Source organism: Trachemys scripta, chromosome 2 (genome assembly GCF_013100865.1).
Source record: "Trachemys scripta elegans isolate TJP31775 chromosome 2, CAS_Tse_1.0, whole genome shotgun sequence".
In the NCBI taxonomy this organism is placed as follows: Eukaryota; Metazoa; Chordata; order Testudines; family Emydidae; genus Trachemys; species Trachemys scripta.
Genome location: NC_048299.1, coordinates 62,117,568 through 62,143,122, shown reverse-complemented (window position 1 = coordinate 62,143,122; position 25,555 = coordinate 62,117,568). Strand labels below are relative to the sequence as shown.

Genomic DNA, 25,555 nt, shown 5'->3' with positions numbered 1-25,555 from the left:
AGGTGGCTGCAGGTTGGCTTGAAATGGCTGTAGACTGATTTGAGAAGTCCAAAATTGATCTCAGATCAGTTTGTGTGTGTGTGTTTGGTTGTGTGTATTAAACTTGTGTAAAGTTGCTGTAATGTAGGGAAGCTTTGTCTAGAGGGGTTTTCCTAAGCAACTTTTGATAGAAACAGGCAACAGTGAGAATGAAATGGTTATCATTTTCGTTATTGCTAATTCATTTCTTGTATCTTTACCCACACTGTGCTATTCTCATCCTTGTCCTTGATCTCCCTAGCCTTCTTGTTTGTAACCTTCTGCCTCTTCCTTATTATGTCTCCTGTATAGATTGGACTTTTGTCAATCTGTTCCTTAGCTGAGAATTATCCCAAGCTCTAATTATGCCCATTTCATCATGTATAGGATAGAAAGCTTGTCATCGTAACTTTGTTCTCTTAAAAATAAATCTTGGATGACTTTTTTTTTTAAAACGGGGAAAACCAGTGTAACTTTCTAATCTTGACGTTCAGTGTTGCTCTAACTATTAGATTGCAGGGGGATTCATTTGATATTCTGAAATTACTAGAGAATGTAGGGGAAGCTGTATTGAAATATAGTATTGAACCTTAGAGAGCTGATATTTTCCAGACTGTTAGCAAAATAAATCCATTGTGAGGATGTATGATGTGTGCAATCTCCAACAGGTATATATAGTTCATTAATAAAAAAAACAACCCAAAACCCCTAAAATCAGCTAGCCCAGCTCTATCACGCTATATTTTTTTTCTCTGAGAGGATACTGATGTGCTGTACCAGCTTGTATAATGGCATTTTAAATTATGCCTCTGTCTAAAGGGGGAAGTGGCTTTGAGACATAAGGCAAGGTGATAGCCCCAAGATTAGTTAAGTATCTCAGAGCATGGACCTGTGATAGTTAGTGGTAGTTGTAGGGATTTGACTGATTTCAGAAAGTTTGCTTATCCACACTTTTGTCACTGTTGAAAAGAAGTTAGTGTCTACAACTACTTAGAATCTTCCATTTTAGATAGCTATTTATTTGTCTAATCACTAGGCTCCATGCGTTGATGTAACTGACTAGTCTGACTCTTGCATACTATGTTTGGCCTTGTGCACTTTGGCTGTTTTGCTCTAGCTGCCCTTGTTGTGTTATATAGCTGGGTCTTCACAAAATAATATCTAGCTGTTTTGACTTTTTCAGGTGGTTGATCAGACATCTGGTCTCTGTCTCAAGAGTTTACGTAAATAAAACTTACTTAGAGAGCTAAACTACTTAGGTAAAGGGGTGCCAAGTAGTGTGTATTAAGATCTTTCCTGTCATCAAGAAAGCATTGTTAAGAGGGTGAGGTATCAGAGGATTGTCCTGTTGAAACAAGGAAAACATTCTGCTACAGAGGATGTGAAGGAACTGAGGGAAGAATTAATAGAATAGTTGACTTCACTAAAGTTAGGAAAAGTGGTATCTAAATGCTTTGCCTTACATATTTATAAACTTCGCTTTTCAGATGTTACCTGTTCTCTTCATCCCCAAATTCAAAATCTTCAGCGAACTATTCTTCCTTTGGCATTTCCCTTTCTCTTATCTTTCCCCACCCTTTACTTAAGTTAATTTCTTTCTGTGCCAACCAATAGTCCCTGTTCTGTTGTTGGACCTCACTAAGACTTAAACACCTGCCAGTTTTATTCACCTCTTAGGTATTTAATAAGCAATTAAATGGGCCAGTTATGCCAACACCTCTAAAATGCCTACTATTCCACTGTGAAGGAGTAATAATATGTGAAGTGTGGAAAGAATGTTATCTCTCAAAATTACTAAACAGTCATTCAAGTCTTGTAAGGCTTCTCACCACCACCAAGAGAAACCTCTTTCCTAAAGAGGTAACATAGAATGTGGCTGAAAAAGGCTAAAAAGTTCATTCTTGGATCAGCATGATAACATGAGGGGTATTTGGTCTAATGCAAGTCAGTTAATCTTAAATTGGCAAATTTTGCTTTCTGTTTTTTTTTTTTTTTTTTGACATATGATTCTTCAAAAGGATGTGGGGGAAGGTGCAAAGAGTCTCTGGAATAGAATGGGCTGCACCTCTGCGAAAGAAAGTTCCAGCATATATTGTTGCACAATCAACACCCACCCATTGGGTGAAATCCTGACCCAGTTGGAGTTAATAGGAGTTTTGACATGGTCTTTGGTGGGGCTAAGATTTTGCCCAAAGTCTTCAGGGAAATCAGCTTTTCCCATACTAACTTTTTGATTTTAGAGGCACTGTCCAGTTATAAACCAGGGGCCAAATCCTCAGATGATGTACATTTGAAATGCTCCATTGACTGCAATGGCATGAAGACAATTTACAGCAGCTGAGGATTGGGCCTGGATGTCTATAAAATGGGGCATTAAAAAGCTCTGAAAAGAATTATCAATAAGTACTCAAAATATTTTACAGAAAGACAGTTCTGTATAATACAAGAAAAATGGCTTATGGGTCATTAGCAAGCCCCTGTCAGGAGGGATTTCAGAAAACAATACAAATAATGAAATCTCAGAACAGTGAACTTAAATGGAGATAAAATTGAGGCCATCAGGCCGACAAGTCCCATTGCATCATGGTTTTTTAAGCCTTTATTAGTATGAGTTAACTTCGGAATGTCTTAGGGAAAGAGAACTTTGCTCTGTTACTAACAATAGACAACTTATAAGAAGGATGTGCTCTAACAATATTAACTTGTAAAATGGCTTTAAATCCACTAATCCTGGGTGCTGTTGTGACAGCCCCACTGTTTCTATATTCAATACTCTTGTTAAATAACCTGCCATATTCCTGATCTTCCTACTTGGATATCATTATTTATACAGAACTGACTCGAGAAGGAGTCTCTAACAGAGGGTTGCTACTTAAGACTGGAGAAACCAGTTAACAGTTCTTTGTACATGTTACACAAAAGAAGCAAATTAGTGCTGCAGAGTGAAAGAAAAATGTACTCAGTAGTTTTTTTAAAACTATCAACAGTTAAACTTTTTTTTTTTTTTGCTTTCAGCAAATTAAAAAAATGGCCTGTAGGGGGCACCAGAAGAATTCAGAGAACAGCTATCACAGAAGTCCAATTGAATATACACTTATTAATATCATCAGTAGCTGTCCTTAAATGATGTTTTTTCTGTTGGTAGAAGACACTTTATTAAAAGATATTAATGTATTTGGCATTTCATAGTGTGTTTCTAGGTTCTACTGGCCTTCTTGATAAAGAAATGGTAGACTTAGGCACCTTGGAATATTTTTTGCCCTAGGTCCCATTTTCCAAAGAGGCACTTTTGAAGTCAATGGGACTTAGGCTCCTAGGTTTTAAGTCACTTTTGAAAATGGGATTTAGGCACTTTTGAAAAATTTGTTCTTAATGCTGGAGTTCTGGTGAGATCAAGAAAACGTTTTCAGAAATCCTATTCCTATTAAATTGAGATGGTCTGCTGTAAACCATTCAAAAACACAGAAGGGGGAGTGAGACCTCATGATGGCTTCTGTTTTGAAAGATTTTGCGTAAAAGAAAAAAAAATTAAAACTCTATTGAAAAAAGCTTAAACATTTTCCTGCAGTAAATATTCTGCTAGTGTGAATAAAATGAAATCAGCTAGGAACAGTTAAGTGAAACTAACAATGAGCATTTTTCAGTTCCCATCACCTGCTGCTCTGTGCCATACCACTGACTACTCTTTTCTTATTGTTATCTTTCACTCCTCTTGGCTTGATCTATTGTCTTATACTTGGATTTTAAGCCCTTTGAGGCAGGGACTGACTTTTTGTTGTGTTTGTACAATGGGGCCCTGATTCATGAATAGAGCCACTAGATAGGATTGCAGTGCAAATCGTAAATAATCATAACTACTCTCAATTCTCTCTCCCACAACTCTGTTTTTCTGCAACCCACTATATCCTGGCTACTTATCAAGTCTCTGTTTTTTCCATCTGCTCCCAACATAAGTCCCAATCATTCTTTACTTCTGGAATGGGAGACTTTGAAACCTGCCTCTTCCTCTTCACCATTTCTGAAGCTTGCCCATTGACTGTGGGGAGAGATTGTCTAGCTCTCCCTAGCAGTAGCTATTTTTGGGGCAAGCACCCCCCATAGACAAATCATGCATACAGAGAGATTTGTAAGATACTCAGGGTATGCCAATATTGCAACTAGGAGGTATGATTCCCAGCCCGGGTAGACAGACTCGTGCTAGCCTCGCTGTAGCTAGCCTGCTAAAAATAGCAGTGTGGACATTGTGACATTGATGGTGGCTTGCACTAGCCACCTGAGTCATGCTTGCCCAACACCTTGGATTTGAGCTCAGGTGGCTAGCCCAAGATGCCACTAGTGCTATTACAACCACACTACTCTATTCTCCGTTTGCTAGCATGAGCTGAGCTAGTGCGAGTCTGTCTACATGCATGGGGAATCGCATCTTCCCAGCTGCAGTGTAGACAGATCCTTAAAGATTCTAAAAGGCTAACAAATAATGTGTATTTCTTTTCACATAGGACAAGTCTACATTACTGCACTGCATAGGTGCAGCTGTACCAATGCGGTGTGTCTGGTGAAGATGAATGCTGACGGGAGAGCACTAAGTTACATTGACTCAAGCGGTAGTGTAGATCAGCCCATAGTATAATGGCGTCTATTTCTTTTGTCTCTTCTTTAAACAGGTGCAGCCAGAGGATGCCCCGGTCCTTCTTTGGCTCCAAGGTGGACCAGGAGGAACATCAATGTTTGGGCTTTTTGTTGAACATGGCCCATATGTTGTTGACAAGAATCTCACATGTAAGCATTGCTTGGGTTCTGTGAATTCTGAAGTCTTTTTTTTCCCCATTACTTAGGCTTGGTCTACGCTTAAAACTTAAATCGGTATAGCTATCTGGTCAAGGGTGTGAAAAAACTACAACCCTGACTGACAAAGATATGCTAACAAAACCCCCAGTGTAGATGCAGCTGTGCCAACAGAAGAATGCTTCTGTCAGCATAACTAACATCATTTGGGGAGGTGGTGTTCCAACACTGGTAGAATAAACTACTTCTGTTGGTGTATACTGTGTCTACGCTATGGGGCTTTGCCAGCATATCTATGCCAGCATAGGCTCTATAGTGTAGACATAGCCTTCGCTTTATGCCTTGCAGTGAAGAGTTTTAACATACTTATAGGCATGGAATTATTTTATTTTTTCTGTATTCTTATTGCTGTGCATGTGTGACCTGGAGCAATTTTTAATTTGTCCTTTTGAGGCAATTTGAAAACTATTTGGTTTATCTTCTGATACTATTTGTTTTGTACATATTTTGGTATGTATTTTATTTCAACACAGGAAGCTAACTAAAGATTTAAGAAACATTAAGAATATATATTTTTTAAAATGTGTGACTTTCTGGTCATCTTGCTACCAAAATAAGCCTTCTCTTTTCATTCAGCATGAAAATGACCATTATTTTGTGAAAAGAGGGGAAGTAGAACTGAACTAATTTTTTTTTTTAAAGGAAAGGGCTTAGATTTCAGCATGATACGCGAAGAGTTGCACTGAGCTTAACTCCTTAACTCCTGAACATACAAAAGTAATGGGAGTGTATGCAATTGTCTTTCTTTGGAAGGATGAGGGTAGAAAATGGTTAAATCTCAAAAACGCTGGTTCACATAGGCCCTGATCAAGCAACACATGTGCATGGTCCTGTTGAAATCAATGGAGCTAAGTGTGTATTTTGCTGGATCAGGGACAGAAAATGCAGAAGACCTGTATGCTTTGGAAATCTGATTGATCTAGTGAGATTCAGACTTGTAACATGATTTGATTGGATTAAGAACATCCCTTCTTGCAGTACTTCCTTGATTCTCCCACATGGGCAGAAGCATATGAAACTGTTTAAAAAAAAATTGGGTTACTTTAACTACTTAAAAATTGGAATGTCCTACTATTCTAGGCTTTGAAATACAGGTGATTTGCAGCATGGCAGAGTGATGTGTTTTTACCCCACAACGTTAATATTTGGCCTTTTCTGATGTTTGAGCACTTAACTCTCTTTCACCCCCATCATTAATGGAACATTACTTTTCATACTACTTTTCATTCCCCAGTCCATTTTAATGCTATATTGTGTATGGAATGTATAAGAACTTCATATTAGGAATATGAAATTGGAAAAGTAACTTGTATTCTGAGCAAAAAAAAGAGAAAATTATTCTAAGAAAAATACTCATCTTTACATTTACGTAAAGTTAATGTATATAGTATGAACTTTGGTGTTTTAAAACCTGTAAAAGGATACCCTCTTAGTGGGTTGACTTCCTTGTAGCTGGCCCCCAATGGGAAATACTGGTCATATTTGGATACTGCTGTGCTATAAAGCTGGATTTCCAGTTGGTATTAAACTATAATAGTTTATAGGTGAAAAAGGCTAGCCCAATTTTGGCCAGGTTAAACTAGTGTATTTATGCAAAGGCTCACATCACTTGTGTGGCTTGAGTGCTTCTCAAGTCAGCAGTCCCACAATCTGTTCTGTGAGTCAATGTAGCTCATAATGAACAACCACCGTATGAAAGTTCTACAGTTTCTTGTTCCTACATTACCCTAAACCCCACAGCATATCTATACTCATTTTGAAATTATCCACAAAAACTACGTTAAAATAACATTATTAAGGTTACAAAGTCAAACACTCAAAAGTTAGGAAATGCTGGAACTAAGGAGGCCTCTGCAACCTTATTTAGGGCCCTTTGTGCTTATGCACTATGGTACTGTCTTTAATTACATGATCATGTGTTCCTCACCCCAGGACCTCTGCTTTATTCAGTGCACATGATGGAGAGTGTTTACTTAATGAGCAGTTATTCAAAACTGTGTTTTATTCTCATCGGTCCATGTGTGGCCCTGTGCCAGATATACAGCACCCTATTAAACCTTGCTCTGAAAACAGAATTATTAATTTCTTCATGGGCTTTTCTATAATGCTTATCAGTATAGTAACTGAGGCTTTCCAGACATTAATTAATCTATCTTTGCAACACCCCTGTGAGATGAGGGGGCAGGGGCGTTGGAACAATTTGTACAGCGGTGGTGATGAGAGCCATTGAACCAAACTGTAAACACTATATATGATGGAAACCACTTTGAGCCAGGGGGTGCTGCAGCACCCCCAGCAACCTAATTCCAGCACCTATGTGAGGGGTTGGTATTATCCACATTGTAGGCCTGGTCTATGCTACACGGTTAGGTCAATGTAAAACAACTGACATCAGTCTAATTATGTCAGTGTACACACTACAGCCTTGTCCCGCCAATGTAAGTGCCATATTACACTGACATAATAACTCCAGCTCCACGAGAGGTGTAGCGCTTATGTCAGTGTAGTTTGGGCAAGGGCTTGTCTGTGTAGACACTGAGTTACTTACATCAGCTGTTGGCTATCTTGTTAGTTTCATGGCTCCAATTGACAAGAAAGCTGGGCAGCTAGAGCCCAGCTGCCCCCTGGCTCCCCACTTCCAGCCGGACTGCTGCCTATATGCTCCCTGCTCAAGGAGCTTAGAAGCCAAGGCGGCTGCCCCCCCCCCCCTGCTCCCAGCTGGGAGCGGGGAGCCCAGGGGGGCATCTGGGCTCCTGGCAGGGAGCAGTGCAGAGCTGAGAAGCCCTGGCTCTCAGCCCCACACACTGCCCTTCTTCAGTCGGTGGAAGTGCTCCTGGTGTGGACTCACACCACCAACAGAAGGAGGGTAGTGTGGACATCAGCCACTGCAGTAGTTACTGCAGTGGCTGTAAACTAACCTAACCTAGTACTGTAGACATGCCCGTAGTCTCCTTCCCTGGGATCCTCATCCAATGTCCGTCTCCCCATTCCCAGCTCCTTGGACAAGTCTTCCTATCCCTCTTCCGGCTCTAGGCACCAGCAAACCAAGCACATGCTTGGGGCAGCACAATTTCAGGGGTGGCATTCCGGACACCTTTTTTTTTGTTTTGTTTTGTTTCGGCAGTTGCGCTCCTGGAGGTTTTTTGTTTTTGTTTTTGCTTGGGGCGGCAAAAAACCTAGAGCCGGCCCTGCTCTTTGCCAAGCCCATCCTAGTTCTCCCTGCCACACTCCAGCTCCTTGTAAGATCTGTCTCTTCCCCTTAAGGCAACTGGCTCCCAGATTCCTCCTCCTTTGCCCCCCATCTCCCAGTCCCAGACTGCTTGGCCCTCAGTTTCTCTCTCCCTCTCCAGTCCCACTCTTACCAGACTCCTTTTCCCAGTCTATGTCTTTCCCTTCTTCTGGTTTGGTTTTTGCCGTCTCCAAATTCAGATCGGACTGAGCCGCCTCCTCCTTGCTGCTTGGGTACCAGCAGGGAGGTCACCAAGAACACTGGAGAGACAGGCTCCATGCTCTCAGTTCCAGTGCCTGGTCCAGAGCAGCCGCTAAAGTGAAAGTCCAGCTTCACCCCTGTATCGCTGTCCGGGAGCATGCTCAGTTGCTCTGTGGGGGTAGTGCATGTGCAATCTGGTCAGCTCTAGGAGCTGTGAGAGCTTTGAGCATGTCTTAGCTGCTCAAATCTACTGAGCATGTGAGAGTTGCATTGTGTGTTGTTTTTTTTTTTTTAAAAGGCAAATTTTCACAGAGATGACAAAAGGCACATCCCTGACACACTCACCACTTCCTGCCAAATTTCAAGTTCCCATTCCAAATGCGGGTGCTAGAGCTAGTCAAAAAATTTGGACAACCTATTCTTTAACATGGACAAAACCATGTATTTTTTCCTAGCCTCGTTCTTGGAAACAACTGATTCAGTTTTGTCTGAAACTTTAGACCGAGTGTTTTTGAATCGATCTTTTCTGTCATCAGCCCCAGGCAAACACAGGGCATGAAAATTTCAGCCAGAATGGTTATTCTGGCAAAGTTATAAGCAACTGAAAACATGGACTTATAATGGGGAAGTGTCAGGCAACCTTAATAATAGGTGGTGCTACCAGCCCCATCTATAATATAGAATATACTGGCAAAATACAGTAGCTTGTTTATTTTTTTCACAGACATATTAATATCCAGTATTATGGCTGTTTCCAACCTATGCCATTGAAATGAGTTATAGGAACATGTTTATCTTTATCTAGGATGGAGATGAATGGTGAGAACTTTGTATTGCTATTTACTAGTCCTTTTCATAGCATAACTCCTTGATTATATAACTTATGTTTTTATGACTGACAGCAACGCCTTTTCTATTCATAGTGTATAAACGGAAGTTTCCTTGGACATCTAAATTTTCCATGCTTTACATTGACAATCCAGTAAGTACAAAATATGCAAGTGTCTGTGGTAGGTGTATTGTCTATTTTATATTGTAAAGTTAAATATGTATACAGTATTTCTAAAATGTTGCCTTGATAATTCTGCTTTCAAGGTCCATTTTTAAACCTTTTTTGTGGTAATCAATTCTTTAGACATGTAGAAGAAGAAAGACAGAACTACATGTGACAAATGCTAGTCGCATCACTTTGTGTGCTACTGGAAGACTCTCTTCATTCTACAGTGTGATGGGGTGTACTATAGACTATGATTTACAAATTACTAACAATGTGTACTTAAAAGCAATTTTGTTTTTTATAAAAGTATCAAGGATATATTCCACTCTTCTCTTACTTGCCAAGATGAAAGTTTGGTTTTATTTTTCACCCTTTGGTGAGATCACCACCTCAGAAAACAGAGCAGAGAATGTAGTCTATCTTGAGTGCAAAAATAAAGTTTCTTACCTTTTAAATGCCCTAATAAGATTCTGTCAAGCATATGGTTTCTCTCAATTAAAAAACTGTAAATTAGGTTAAAACTTATTTTGCCACATGGCAAAAAAAAGTGTTAAGGAGCTAGAAGCAATTTTGTTCTCAAATCCCATGATTTTTCATTTCATTATCAGGTTGGGACTGGCTTTAGTTTTACTGATGATACTGGATATGCAGTAAACCAAGATGATGTAGGAAGAGATTTATACAGGTAAATTGTGCTACCTTACTCCATTTCTTTCTTTGTGTTCATTTCTGTTCATCTTTATTTCCCCAAAGCTAGCACTGCTGACATCTTCTGGCCAGCTTCTAAACCCATTTTGATTAGCATTTACAGAAAAGAATTGTTTTCTTCCTTTTTATTTCAAGGAATTTTTGCTTGACATTAGGCTCATATGTAGTGGATACACTTACAGTTCATTCTAGTTCTAGAGAGATTCCCAATTTGAGCACATACTGGGAATATTGCTGCATTCCTCTCTAGGGAAGGAATGAACTTTAAGTGCATGCATTTATTTGTTTCAGTAACCAGTATGTTTAACAAAATAAAATAAAAAACCAAGCACTTAAGGAGAAATTAGCAGAGGGAGAGGGATGGGGACTCAAAAAGAAGAGGAAAAATTGCCAACCTGAGTATGCTTCTGTATCTTGTCCTGATTCTTGTAATGCCTGGATGCAGGAAATAGGGGCCATAACAGAGTTTCTTGAGCTTTATTTATTCTTCATGTCTTGCTCCATTCCTTTGCTCCCTATACTTTCTATAGCCACTTTTGGTTAAATGTTTCCTTGATTTCTGCTCACGCTCTTTAAAGTGGCCTCCCTTCAAATTGCTGGCTTCCAAATTTCAATGCTGGAACAGGGCTTGACAATCTTAATAATTTATTCAAAATGGGTGGCCTGCCCTGTTGAGAAGGACCTATTGCTGAGAAGTTTTTGTTGTTTGTTTTTATAGACTAAAAATTTAATGCTCCTCTTCCACTGGTCCTTTTGCACAACAGAATCTTTAGAAGGGCAGAAGGCTACACTGAATACCTTGTATTAGAAATATTTGCTTTACCACAAAATCTGTTGGGGGATGCATTTCTGTCTGTATTCCAAAGCGTTAGAATATGATCCTATTGGGTGCTAAGCACTTAAGCACACGCTTTGCTGTTCCAGGCTGAAGTGTTCTGCTGAGTTGGGCCAGAGTGCTTAGCACCTGGCATGATGGAGCCTTAGCTCTTTTCCTCTGAAGCAATAAATGTTCAAACTGACTTACCTTTTAGTTTGTGTTACTCCCATAGTAAATATTGTACTTGTTTAACTGGCAGGCATCTTGGCTTTAATATGGAATTCAGAAAGTAATTTCATAAGTTTTGGAACTGCTTTTTGTTGTTAGCTTTTTCTCTAGGACTTTGTTACAAATTCCAGCTGACCTTCTATGTGGCTATTTACTGCAGGCTTGAGACCCATCTCCTTTTGCATGACATGTATAAAGAGAAGCTAATTCAAAGCGTCCATTGTTTATAGCTGTTTTTTAGTTCTTTTAGCTTCAGGCTTTCCAAGCTGAGGAACAGCTAATCAAAGGGTAGTGCAGAAAACTGATTTCAGCTGTCCTTTTATAGGTTTCACATTTTTCATGCATCCCACCCCCTTTCCTGCAATTCAGAGGCGAGGGAAAGGAAGGAAAGTCTAAAATCTTCATCAGAAATTTGGGTCTAGTTACAGGAAATTGAGCAGTAGTGGTCAATTTTTTAGCGGCCTGTGAAACCTCAACCCTCTCTTTTTTTTTTTTGTTTTTTTTTGTTGTTGTTTGCTGGTAGTTGCCTACTGTGTTAGCAACTTGACTCACTCTTATAATCTTAGTAATGGACCCTTGTACCTTGAAAGTGTTGGGTGCCCAGTTATGATCACAGTGGTGTCTGTAGGTTATTCTGTGGCACCGCTTCAGAGAGAAACAGCACCCTTCTTAGCTTGGTCATAAGTCAAAGGCAGTTGCAGTTTCCTCTTTCTGCCTTCTTTCAAAGGACAGCTTTGTTTCCTTCGACAGTATGGTTTATAGCTTCACCAGTTGAAACTGTCAAAATGCAGTTCCACTGAGATTGAAGTAAGAAAACAAAAGTTAGTTAAATTTTAATGCGTGGGTGGACATTATGCAAACTTCTCTCAAGTGATTCAGGAATTTCTAAATATCATGGTGTTTCAAAGCCTTTTATTCTCTAAGGGTCAATTTAAAAATGCTATGACCTGTGATCTCTAAATCTGCTGCATTTTCCAGAAAATCTGTATACACTGGTGCAGAAGATTACTCAGTCCAGAACTATATATTTGACGTGCTCATTAAAGGAAGAGTAGGTTTAAAAACAAAACAAAAAAACATAGACCCCAGTGATACGAGTTTTCTCATGGAGAGAGTATTAATCCTAACAGACATGTCCTATAAAACTCCATATGGGATTCTGCTGTGTATTTAGAGTAAATTTACTTTAAAATATGTTGCTAATTGGGGTGAGATTAATTTCCATGTAATCCTGATTTATACTTATATTTATATTTCAGTGCACTCATCCAGTTTTTCCAGCTATTTCCAGACTATCAGAAAAATGACTTCTATGTTACAGGAGAAGTGAGTTGAGATAACATTTATTTTATTTTCAAGAAAACTGTCTTATTTTATAATAAATTGTGAGCATGAAGAATAAATCTTCATTGCCCTTACTCTGACAGCAGAGTACTTAGAGGCCAGTGAGCAGAATGATGCAGGGGGAAAAAAAATGAAAACATTGACTGTTCTCAGGAGAGGAGTGAAGTGAAGCAATCACTCTTTCTCATGTAAAGCTTGTAGTCTTTCTTAGCAGACTATAAGCTATTTGAAATATACTGTAATTCTTTAGGTATACCAATATCTGTTTCTTACTGGCATATTTCACTCTTAAATGTACACTCTTCACTTTCTGTCCTTACTGCTTCAGGATGATCAACTAGTAACTTTAAAAAGATGTATATCTCTCCTTTATGTATATCCAGGGAACAGTAGTCACGTATATCCTTTTCTTAATTTTATATATCCCTTTCCAGACACTGTTCTGAAAAGCAGTCTGTTAATGTGATCTTTTTCTTGGAAATATATGGAAACAGGTCATCAGCCAATTTCCCAAAACATACTGTAGATAACTTTTGGATGGAAAAGCTTTGGTTTATTGTTTCCATACGCACTGGATTTATACTAGTAAGATTAGGGTCCTGCAAGGATCTGATCTTTCTGACTGCAGCGCTTTCCTAGGACATATTTTTGCGTTAACTCCATGAAAAATTAATGGCAAACTTTGGCAACACCTTCAGTTTCGTAACAGTAGTTTCCCATTTTTGCAGCAGGACTTTTTAATTGCTCCATTGAGACAAGTTTCAGTCTTGAATGGAAGCATCTAGTGAACTTTATTTTCAGATGATGCTTTTTGACAATCTAATGTACAATTTTAAATGCAGAAAAAACAACGTTGAAAATGACATGGGAGGGGTCCATGTTTAATTTCCCTAAAGGACTTCATAATAGACTTACTCAGTCCACAAATAAAAATATGGCTTCCATAACTTTCAGCCCTGCATACTCCACAAGGGAGCTAAAAGCCCTGCTTGCTTTCTTTGGTTTGTGCATAACCAACAGAAACAGTAATTGGTATGTAGCTAACAATTCAGATGCATTAGCCAGAAAGCTTGAGCATGAGCTCACTCTCCCCTCGATGTCTGGGCTCTGCAGTGCCCAGTAGAAGTAAATAGTAAAAACTTACTTCATCAGAGAGGTGTGTAGAATGAAGTCCTATCCTGTGTCCCTATGCACTTCAATCTGGCACCCTTATGTGCCAGCTGAGTTGTTCAAAGTGCAGTCAGAGGACCAAATATGGCCTCTGGCTTTCTTTGTCCTGTAACTTCAAAAACAGGCAAAAACTGATCAACTGCAGGTTTTATTGCTGTGGAACTCAAACAGGCATTTCTGTCAGTCTGTTAACAAAGATGCAAGTACAAACCAATATTGTGTGTTTATTTGATGGCATGAACTCTACAGATCAGGCATGACACCTGATGAGTTGCCAGTGCAGCACTTGCTGTGTCGAAGTCTATTTGCCCTTGAGCTATGTTAAACAAACCTTATTTATTATTTTTTATAACAGCCTAAAACTTAAGACATAGGTCAAGAAAATAAAATATGTCTATGGCTAGTTCAACTTCTAAGAAAGAGTGTGTGTGTAGAAATTTTTTTTTCTTTGGGGTTAACTATTTTTATCTATTAAACTAAAAAGTTTGTAGCTTTTTTTTTTCAAAAACCTTTGTTCATTTGATATATGACCCATAAAGATACATGTACCAGAACTTTAATTAGTGCATGTCTCTAAGTTTAATGACTAGGAATGAATAAATGTGTCTGTCTTCCTAGTCTTTTCCTCACAACAACTTTTCAAGAGCATCAGCTGGCTTTAATGTCACTAAAGAGAGAAGTGTCTGATAACACAGGGCTCAAAAACAAAACCTACTTAAAAAGAGTTCAATCTGCATTTAATTAATCTGCAGGAATCATTATTTTTCAATGTGCTTGTGAATCACTTCCTCTCCATGGCGAAGATTCTCAGAAGCACTGTACAGTGTAGTTGAAAATGTGAAATACATGAAAGCCTGCTGCATATCAAAAAATCACCTGCATACAATTCAAAATGACTGAAATTGTTGGAGGGAAGTGGTTTGCTCTAAGAAAAAGGGTAGGAGTGCTTGGGGCTGTGACATGCAGCTGGAAAGGGTCTAAACTCTTTATATATTTTTACTTATAAAAACGAAAAGATGCGTATGTCCTGCCTCAAGGCTCAAACACCAATAAAGCAGGAGTCTCTTAGCCAAAATGGAGATAAAAGTATAAGAAAGGCAAAAGCCTAGCTCATCTTATCCTGGTTGCAGAATGGAAGAGAACCAACTCTATCACCCTTTCCTCCTTACTTTAGTGAGTTTAGCTCCAGCTGTTTCCCAACAGAACCTTCCAAATTCTTGCTGCCAGAATCCAGGCCCAACTCTTTAGCACGTCTTTGTGTGGTATGTTGATAGGAACACAAACTGGCTTAGCCTTTTTACTCTGCAAATCCCTACGCTCATAGCAAGCACCTGGTCTTTTCTCTGGATGGGAATTAGATACCCCCATCATGGGCCATGTGAGGTCAAATTAATAAATACCTTAGAAAACATTGAGTTGTCACTTAAAAGTAGGAAGAGAATAGACTACTAGTAATGTGGGACTCTCCCAGGCTGAAATTCCTATACCCTCCACTATTAGGTTGGCAGGCAGAGAGATCTGATGTGACAGAAGGATGGTATGTGAGTGTAGATACTAATCAGGATGAGGAGCAAAGAAGTAGTCTTGAATGTCTGATATCCTAAAGAATTCATGTGCATGGTTCTTCATAATGTCTGTTGCTGAAGGCAGGTAAAATCTTTTGACTTGGTTGTAGATATTTTGTGCAAGGACCGTATGTAGTCTTAGAGACAATTGAGATTCCAAGTGCAGCCTCATCATCTTCTGTCCAAGCTGCTTGTGCTTCTGGAGATCACAATTAAACCTCAGAGGCCTATTGGCACAAGACAATTCCAGAATACAGAAAGAAGTGGGGCGTAGATCCCCCTCTTGCAGGTAACCATCTGTGAACCAACTGGCACTCTGGTTGGGAAGGGAGATCAGATATGCCTCTGTATCTGGTGACCTTTTCTGAGTTCGTAACTCCTATTATTTTTCTGTTGCTCTTTTTTCTGGTACAGACACTGTTGGGCATTGCAGATGTCATATTTAAATAAAATCACTATTACTAATGATGACGTACAAAGATAGTGTTGTGGTGTCATGGTTTGTGATCATCTGCTAGGTATTTGCAATTACTTTGCTTGGACAGAACCAACACCCCATGCCATTTCAGCACCTCCCTGGTAAATTAAGTCTGCACGGGGAAATTCTGTAGGCTGAGTCTTCTGCTCCTCTCCCTTCCCTGACTAAGGAGGCTCTGTGTGGGCTATATTTGATTGTAGTTTTCGATTATGTTCAAATATGGCTCTAGGTATCTGAACTTGGGTGGCTAAAGATAAAATTTTTGACTCTGGTCCCTAACAGTGGCTATTTCCTTCAGCAAGAAATCTGGTTACACACTTAATGGCTCTTGACTGGCTTTTGTGAAATGAGTAAGTGGCTGAAGTCCAGTTCCTATTAGTCTGACATTGCAAAATGAACTACCTTATTTTGCATTCCTGTTGACCACCATATTCCAAAAGCTGAGTATACATCTAATACAAGCAATCATCTATTACCTTTGAGGTTCCTAGGTGAGGAATGAGAGATTCAGTGCCACCGCTGCCTGTATTTTATATGTGGACTGTCTTCAATGCTGTTACTCTGGCACCTTTATCAACAAGCACTCAGTGAACTTTAATATTGTACTGTTCCTCTGTTCCTTCTGATTGGCCTTGGCCTTGATTCTCTTTAATCATAAAGCTTGAGGCATCATGTAAGGAGAATAGTGTTTCAAACTACTTACAGACTCTGAATCATTTCTGAAAGCTGTTTAAGTCTTTATTCAGCCACTTAAGGACTTGACTTTTAAATTAAATAGAATCAGAAAGCTGTCTCTACACATGAGCCTATGACAGATTGCTGTGTTGTATTAAATGTGGTTGTGCTTGCCAAGTTTTGTTAACTATTGCTAGGATCTGATTTTAAAATTCTGTACCAAGGTCCACTTTAAATTCAAAAGGACAAAATTCTGTTTTTCTTGTGGATTATTGTCCCTGTGTATTAGATATGAAATAGGTAAAACAAAGTGGCAAAGTGTGTGGTGGGACATAAAAAGGAGTGTCATCTTTGGGTCAGATTTTCAAAACGAGAAAGTCTGAGCTATCAAATTCTTGTATGAGCAGTTTTTCATGCTTACATTTTTGCACATGCAAATTGAGTATCTGGATGTCTAAAACTTCACGGAAGTGCAACTTACATGAATACTTCAGTTTTTGCTCATATAATTTTCAAGTTATAGCCCTTTTGAAAATGGTACTAAATGAATGGTGGAGTGTACCTACAGTATGAGTTACTGGACTACTTTATAGTCATTGGCATTATAGAAAAAAGCTAAGTGCTGACACCAATTTTGCTTGGAACAGTCACGCTTTAGGATAAGTTAGTTGCTGGTTGCTGTAATAGTTTTTGGCATTTAAGGGAAACTTGCAATTTTATTTTTAAAATATAATACTTGAATCTACTTGTAAAAAATTGCCAATAACTTCTAAAATTCCCATATTCTCATAGACGTTAAGGTCAGACGGGACCATCGTGATCATCTAGTTTGACCTCCTGTGCATTGCAGGCCGCAGAACCTTTAGTGAAAATAAACTGTAAAAGTGCTGGCGTTGCCCTTTTTACAGTAACTTCATAAGAGAAAATAAACATATCACGCTTCAATTAGTCTTGCTTAAAAAAAAAAGTAAAAGAAAGGCATGAGCTTAAGAGGTATAGGAATAATGGGATAAAAGTTAAAAAGGGTCATGGAAAGCTATTTTCATTAGTGTGGGGGAAAAAGGAATACAGAAAACCAAACTTAGTCTTGTGCTATAACAAATCAACCTTCAAATGAACCACAGTCAGATGAGTGAGGAGCTCTCTGCTTGTTCCTTCTCTTGTCTGTTTAGGCATGCACAGAGCAGAGAGTGCTTTTAGGGTTTTTGCAAGCCATGTGCTTGTGAACATGCAGTCATTCACACACGAGCTACATTGAAAAGGGGATATTTCAAACAAATCTGTTGGCAACATAAGTTTAGAGAGATTCTCTATGGGGAAAACACTTAAACAATATTTTCTTGTTTGTTTAGATTGCATGCTCTTCAGGGGAGGGACTGTATGTAAATAGGGTAGTGGTCTTGATCTCAGTTGGGCCCTGTAAATGCTGCTGTAATACAGTAGTAAATAATATGTGGGGGCCTAAACCAGACAGTACATTGGCTTGTTTGTTTTTTACTCTTCGCTGAACTGTATTTTTTTCCCAAGGTTCTTTTTGGGGGCAAAAATCTGTTTGCACATACAAGTGTGTTGGCAGGCTATATGGTCTATAGCAGTGGTTATCAACCAGGAGTCCGGGGCCCCCTGGGGAGCCATGAGCAGGTTTTGGGGGGGCCCCAAGCAGGGCCAGCGTTAGACTCGCTGGGGCCCAGGGCAGAAAGCCAAAGCCCCAACGCGTGGGGCTGAAACCCCAGGAGCTGCAGCCGAAGCATGAGCAATTGGGTCCCAGGCAATTTCCCAGCTTGCTACCCTCTCAAACCAGCCCTGGGTTTTATATACAGAAAAACAGTTGTTGCAGCACGTTGGGGGGGTGGGGGGGGTCTCAGAACGAAAAAAGATTATAGCTCTGGGAACCAACCATTCACTATTCAGCCAGCAGGAGGAGCACAGTCCATCTGGCTTTTCAATAAACAAGCACAATGTATTTTAATGGTCCTTCTAGAAGAAGCAATATGGTAGCTATTATGTCTGCTTCATTTAACATTTAATTGAAGAATTTTGAGTGACATTTCATGCCAAATAGTCTGGGCCCAAACTTTGTTGACAATGTGGCTTTTCAGATTATAAAGCTGTAAAGTTATAAATTTCTCTGTCTAAAGTTTCTCTATTTTTAATTATATCTCTCTCTCCCTGCTCCCCCCACCCATTTTCCTCACTGTCTGTCTGGTCTTAAAGGTCTGAGGTGAAATCCTGGCTTGTCTGAAGTCAATGGCAAAACTCCCATTTAGTTGAATAGAGCCAAGATTTCACCCTTGGCCTACACATAAAGTTGAACCTCTTTGACTACAAGTATTATATTTAAGCCAATTTAGTTAAGCTTGCCCTTGTTACGGGGGCAAGCTAAAGTGATATAACCAGATTTAAGCAGATTTGTGTCCATGCAAGGATTTGCATTGGTGTAATTCAAGTTATGGCCCACGGGCTGTCCATTATGTAGGTAGGTAATATTTAGAGAGAGCTCTTTTGTCTAGTAAAATATAAATAGACAGCATGGTAACTAACTATATCTAAGAACTGTGGCAGAGTAAATCTTCTAGCAATAGTAACTGCTAATTCATGTGTAATTCTGCTCAAAGGACATAGTTTTCATGATAGTTTTGTTATCTGCAACTACTTTGTCTCTGAAGAGGCAGATTCCAGCTTGACTTCTTAGCTGGGAAAGCCATTTCTTTGCTAATAACAATTGGCAGGGGCATAATAAATCTGCAGAAGTTTATGTTAAAAAAAAATTACAGGATAGTGTGGGTGAGACCGTGCCTGTCACTATCCTCAGGAAGGCTAGTTTTATTATTCTTTGTGCTTCAGGGCGGTTTGTTTTCCAGTTTTCATAGGAATAGGTGAATAAATACAGCCTAAGACACCGAGGACACTTAAACAAGTGTTTTTCATAAAGTAAAAGGTGCAGTCTGCTCTCTGTGGAAAAACGAAGATACTCTGTCAGTCCACTTGCCTACCCCCCATTACTCACCATGTGCTGTCAGTTTCATTGGGTTAGCATAAATTAGACATCAGTCTTGCCGGATCAGGGACCTTGTCTCATTTGCCTGAAGAGCATTGTACACCCTTCTGGCACTATACAAATATGTTACCACTGTACCACTGTGGTACGAAATAGTCCATATTTTATAATCTACCTGAAACTGTGGTATAGGAACTTGCAGTGTTAGGCTTATATGAATAAGTAAACTTCCGACTAATACATTCCTAGATTTGAGAGACATTCTGTCTCGTCCTTCCTCTGAAGGTAGGATGGAATTTAAATTTTTGCTTGTACTTCATGGGCTCTTCTGTTCTTCCCCTTCCCTAGCATTATGGCATTAAATGTACCCATACAATCTTGCTATAGTTGAAAAGCTTCTTCCAAAAGAAGGCCATAAAGCATGCCTTAATGGTGGCCAGATTCCAGTTTAGCCTTGCCTCTAAATGCTTGTTCCACAACCAAACTCCTTCAACAGAGAAAATACCTTCTTTGAACCTTGCATACTTAGTCCATTGCATTGTCAGTTGTGTTGTCACGGAGGAGCCTTGCCAGGTCATGGATGAAGATAGAATAGCTGATATACCATAGTTGGTGATGGGCTTTGGCGATCAGGCTTTGAGAGACAGAATAGATTGAAGCCAAAGGGTGATATGTTTGCCTGAAGGGGAAGGCTACCGCTTTTGCATTGCTTCCAGTGTCAGCCCCAATTTGTGATCAGATTCTTGTCTGAGAGGAAGGGCTGAGGTCTTAGCAAGCTGCAGGCAAAAGGCTATTTTTTTTTTTTTTTTGCAGCTGATGATGCTAATTATTATTTAAACCGAGAGATGAATCTAACATGATTTAGAGTCCTCACACTATTCTGAACATCTAGATGCTTTTGATGGAAGGTCTGGGAGAGGGAAGGGGAAAGAGTGGTCAGAGTACCAGGAATTATTATTAAACATATATACTAAAGGTATTGTCGCGGAGTCCCTACTTGGAATTAAAGTTTATGATAGAGACAGATTTCACAGTTGCTCTATGATTCGTGTCTATTTTAATCTAATTATGATTGAGCCTATTGGCAGTGCTTCCCTGTCAGATGAATCCAGGGGTCAAATTGGGAGGAAAAGAATTGTGGAATTCTTCCAAGCTCCACCTACAAGATAAGCCATTTGTGACTCTTCAAAATGAGATGCCCCTCACAGTAGATTGTGCAGAGTTTCACAGTATGCTTGTGCATGCTATGAACTCTACTGTGCTAGCAGATCAGCTCTCCCTTGATGGGGCTTGAGTATGACCAATGGTTCTGCTGGAATCCTTGTCCTTGGTTTCTTCTTGAAAGAGAAAGTAAGTCTCCCAAACACCGCCTGCTTGTGGCACCAAGTGAGATGTCACTCTCAGCAAATAGTGCAAATCTGTGACCTTGTCTACACTATGCTGGTAAAGTTATACCAGGAAAATCCTGTGGTATGGTTGTAATTGTATTGATATGAAAATGCTTACACCAGTATAGCTTATGCCATTTCATTGAGCTGGCATATGTACTGTGATACACTAATGTAACTACCTCTACCCTAAAGCTTTTACTGGCAGAGCTATATTGGTTTTTAAAAAAAAATCACACCCCTGATTGATATAGCTGTGCCTATAAAATTTAAGTGTATATCAGGCCTTAAAACTTGAAACATCGGTATTAACAATCTTAAATGGCCCTCTGAGTTACCAGCCCAGTCCAAGCCAAGGATAAACTTGACCAGTGGCAGGCAAACTACTTTAGGGTGGGATTTCTATGGGATTTGGATGCCCATTTTCCATTATAAATAATGGGAACGGGTGATTCCAACCCCTTAGATGTCTGACTATTTCAACCTTAATGTCTTAAATCACTTTTGATAATGAATTTATTTAAACTGTGTGTTCATCAGGAATAAATTAGCTGCATGTCTGTGAGGGGTAGAAAATAAAAAATGGAAACCTGCAATAACTCTATGAAAGCGAAATAAAATATTGTTAGTCTGTCTAATGTAGAAATATTCAAGTTGCAATACACAATAAAGCAATATTATTTCAAAGTGAATCACCTACCATTCCATTCTCTCCAGTCTTATGCAGGGAAGTATGTGCCTGCTATTGGCTACTACATCCATACCCATAGTTCCAAAGCCAAAGTTAAGATCAACTTCAAAGGAGTTGCTATTGGTGATGGTTTCTGTGACCCTGAAATGGTAAACTTTACATATTTTTTCTATTCTTTTTGTACTTAATTAAATGGAGTACTTTTCTCATATTACAGTCCTATCTAGATAAAAGGTAGTTGTTTCCCAAGTGGCTTCCTAATGGCTTTAAGCCTTTAATATTTGCCAAATGTTTCCAAACATCAAGTTACTAGATCACTTTTTTTTTAAATTAAAATTTTACTCAGTTGAATTCAGTGACTGATTTAGAATTTTTAAAAGGCGATCTTGGAAAAGTAAAACATGCTTTCCTAACCTATCAGCTTCCTTTCTTGTGTGCCTGTCTGGTAGATGCTGGGTGGCTATGCACAATTCCTGTACCAAATTGGCTTGGTGGATGAGAAGCAGAGGGAACATGTCCAGCAGCAGACTGACCTGGGAGTAATTTATATCCAGCAGAAGAAGTGGATGAAAGCCTTTGAAGTACGTATCAGAGGCCCCCACATTGGCCTTTAGCAATTAAAACCATCTGAACTGAGTAAGGGGTCAGAAAGAAGCATAATGAAGATCAGAAGTTTGATGCTGGAGAAGGTGCCCATTATAACATGGCAGAGTGGGGGAGAGGGAGGAGGGAATGAAAGGAAAGAAAAGGGCTGTCCATAGAATTTGTTTTGGCCTCATTTAAAACAGAGGGGCTTTAGAATATGTTTATACAGTCCTGTCTTTCATTAACTGTTTTTGTTTCTTTAACTAAATGCTTGTATGCCCTGAAGGTTTAATTTACCCATGGAACTTAGAAGAAATGCAGTCTAGAGAGCTGCTGCATATATTTGAACATGCTGTTAAACCTTTTATATTAAAAAATAGTGGCTGCATTTCATAGATGCAGTTAATTGGTGTCTGCAAGGAATATTGCTTAGTGGCTCGTGGATTCCCATGTTGAAAGATGTGGTGGTATCCCAAGATTACAGCACACCGACATTTTCTCTACACGAAGTAACTCATTGGACGAGCATTATAGTAACTCTTCTGAGTTTATAATCTCTGTTGTGTTTTTTAAATAGGTAACTTTTCTTTTTTATAATTTAAGCATTATAATGGGAGAATATGCATCATATTTATGATGTAGATATTTTCTGGTTAGACACTTTTACTACACAGATAACACTGCTCACAATGTTTGCAAAATAGGATTAAAATAAGAAAATTATTACATTTTTAGGGAAGAGATCTCCCCAGAGGTTGGGTAAGTAGGTTGGCAGTGGATTACTCCTGGGATACTCAGACACTACAATACCGAGGGCCATATAAGTACCTAAGATTGATAGTTAAGCACTATAATCAATATTTAGGCATGTAAATAGAAGTGGCCTGACACTTAAAGATGAACACCCACAGCTCCCTTGATTTCAGTGGGAGGGATTGTTAAGCACTTCTGAAAGTAAACAAGCCTTCTATTTTGTCAATAGGGCCAGGGTGTCACATAAGCATGTGTATTCGTTATAGGGAAAATAAACTTTGATGATAGCTTTTGTAACCTTGCAGTAAAAAGTTATTAGGCCATGAAACTGATTTACACCAGCTGGGTATCCGGCCCATTAATTTTCGTCTCAGTGAACATGAAGAAACATGTCAACTCCCAAAGTGAATGAAGAGATTTAACCTATCCACTTCAATATGTTTAAAACATTTCTGCATATTCCACTTGCATATTGTATCTATACAAGTTACTACAACCGTTACTACAATCTCTTTAAGAGTACCAGTACCTGTTTGTTCAGGGCAGATGTTTGTTATAAACACATCTCATGAATATATATTTGAGCCTGTTGCTGCTGGCTGCCATCTTTAATGACCTTATTTGTGACACTAGTAATTTGGGAGAAATGTGAAATGTTGTAAACTGGTTTTGAGCCTGTCTTTGATTGTTGAAACAAGCTTTAACTCTGATCTTTTAAAAATGAGTGAGCATGAAGGACTGGCTGTGGGAGCAAAAGTGAAGGACTGAACATTTTGTAAAAGATGTAATGATACATGTGTTTACAGTATATTACTAGAATAAATTACACTTCCACCCAACTTGAATTTTTGAGAAAGAGAAAAATACAAAAGTTAAATGACAAAGTGGCACATTTCAAAGAAATGCATTTCTTAAGGATAACTTTCAGTTGGTACAGATTTCAAACCTGATTTTTAAAAAAAAACCTTTCAAAGTCAAGAATAATGTTGCTTCTGTAGTGTATCCTTCATGCAAACAGTAATTCAGCACTTATGGTTAACTCTTGTTTGATAAAATATTAAAATGAATTTGAATTCAAAGCTTATGACAGTTAGTCAGTATGACATGACAATTATTTTTATAACAAAGCAGAGGGATGCCAACATGATTTATAAATTAATAGTTCAAATTCATTTCTGTTGGAGTGGGGCAGGAGTTCTTGTTCTGCACATGTGAATCTTGCCTTAGTTTCTTTACATTTGTGTACATTAAAGTTTCCACTTCAGGGAGTCAGTGGTGGTGGCTGAGGGTTGGGCAGAGTGGTCTCTGAACTATCATGGGTCTAGCTTCAATAATCTCTCTCTCTCTCAAGCATATGTAGTTGCCTTTATTACATGCTGAACTATTTAACTCTTCAGTATATTCTTCTAAGACAGAAAATAGCTTTACTTTGCATAAGAATGCATATTGAAGTGGTTAAACCTTTTAATAGAAGGATCAAGCTATGTATTAAAGGGCTTTCTATGGATTTTTAATGGGAGTTAGAACAAGCCTCAAGAATAATCTGGTAAGGATCTGGATTGCAAAATTCCTAGGGTTCTAATTTCTTTTCTTTTTTTTTTTAGCTAATGGGACTAAACTGGATTTTAGGCAAAAGACCTTATTTTATTCAAAGTTCTTGTCATATCTTTTAAATTTTGATAATATCACAGAGTTAATAATAAAGCTCCTTAAGCTTCAAAACCTAAAGACCCTTTCCAATCAACCCACCATCCCACCCACCATTGAGTGACTAGATGGGCAACAGATTCAAATTGTTGAATCAAGGTAAGGGGCAAATTCCAAATCAGAAGGCCTCTTTGAGAACGCTCTGACCGTGGGCACATAAATCAGGAGCAATTGGTCTGAAGATTCAAGCCGCTCAAAGTGGTAAAGCCATAAAGAGCTTAATATTTCAAGGAAACCCCTTGAATTGTACCCAGAAACCATCTGGAAGCCAGTGCTGTCTGTGGAGGATAAATGTATGACACACTAAATGAGAAGGTATAATGCATCTGTCCCAGCATGAGATTTGAGTGGTTTTCAGATGTAACCCATATTCCAATCTGAAATCATTGATAGCAAACTAAAAGTAAAACTGATGTTTAGAAGCCATAAATAAATGTACAAGTAATCATAAATAGAGACAGACAAGCCCATACACTGTATAAATAGCAGTGTATTCTTTTTCATCATCAAATGGATAACTTTTGGACTTCCCTTAGCCATACACGTAGACTGTAAAGATATTTAGATTATTTAGGGACAAATTTAGATTCATGAACCATGAAAGTATATTTCTGAAATTGACTGAAAAAGATTCTGTTCTCTTATAATTGTGGTTTTAGCATTGGAAACTTAAATAGGTTTCTAATATTAATACATGGAATGAAATTCATATTTAAACGTCATTAAGAACATGACATAAAGAGCAAGTTTAATCGAGAAGCAGTTTTGATTTTGTGTTTTGTACTTTAAATACATATGTTTATCTTGGTGTCTCCCTCCAGATATTTGATACTCTATTGAATGGTGATGAATCATATTCTTCCTACACTCAGAATGTTACAGGATGTAGCAACTACTTTAACTTTTTGCAGTGCCAGGTAAACTTACTATTGCAATAACCAGAAGCCCCAAAACAAAAGAAATTTAGTGTCTAACATAAGCAAATGTCTTATTCTGTATGTCAGGGTTAGGAAATTGCCTGAATGTAATAAAGGTGTGTTTAAATGTAATTTAGTGCCAGTCTACCCATGCACCTAAGCACACGCTTAGCTCAAAGTATGAGTTGTCCCACTGACTTCAAAGAAAATATTCACATGCTTAAAGTTAAGCACTTAAATA

General features: G+C 38.7%; 1 protein-coding gene across 2 annotated transcripts in view; it reads left to right on the top strand.

The window, feature by feature from the left end:
• The window catches only part of CPVL (carboxypeptidase vitellogenic like), an 86,794-nt gene that overhangs the window by 22,379 nt on the left and 38,860 nt on the right, over positions 1-25,555 (top strand). For both annotated transcript variants that reach the window (XM_034760707.1, XM_034760708.1), the window contains exons 5-11: positions 4,683-4,797; positions 9,217-9,275; positions 9,899-9,975; positions 12,303-12,369; positions 21,379-21,501; positions 21,802-21,933; positions 25,219-25,314. In XM_034760707.1, coding sequence (XP_034616598.1) covers positions 4,683-4,797; positions 9,217-9,275; positions 9,899-9,975; positions 12,303-12,369; positions 21,379-21,501; positions 21,802-21,933; positions 25,219-25,314 — 669 coding nt within the window. The remainder of the gene's footprint in view (positions 1-4,682; positions 4,798-9,216; positions 9,276-9,898; positions 9,976-12,302; positions 12,370-21,378; positions 21,502-21,801; positions 21,934-25,218; positions 25,315-25,555) is intronic.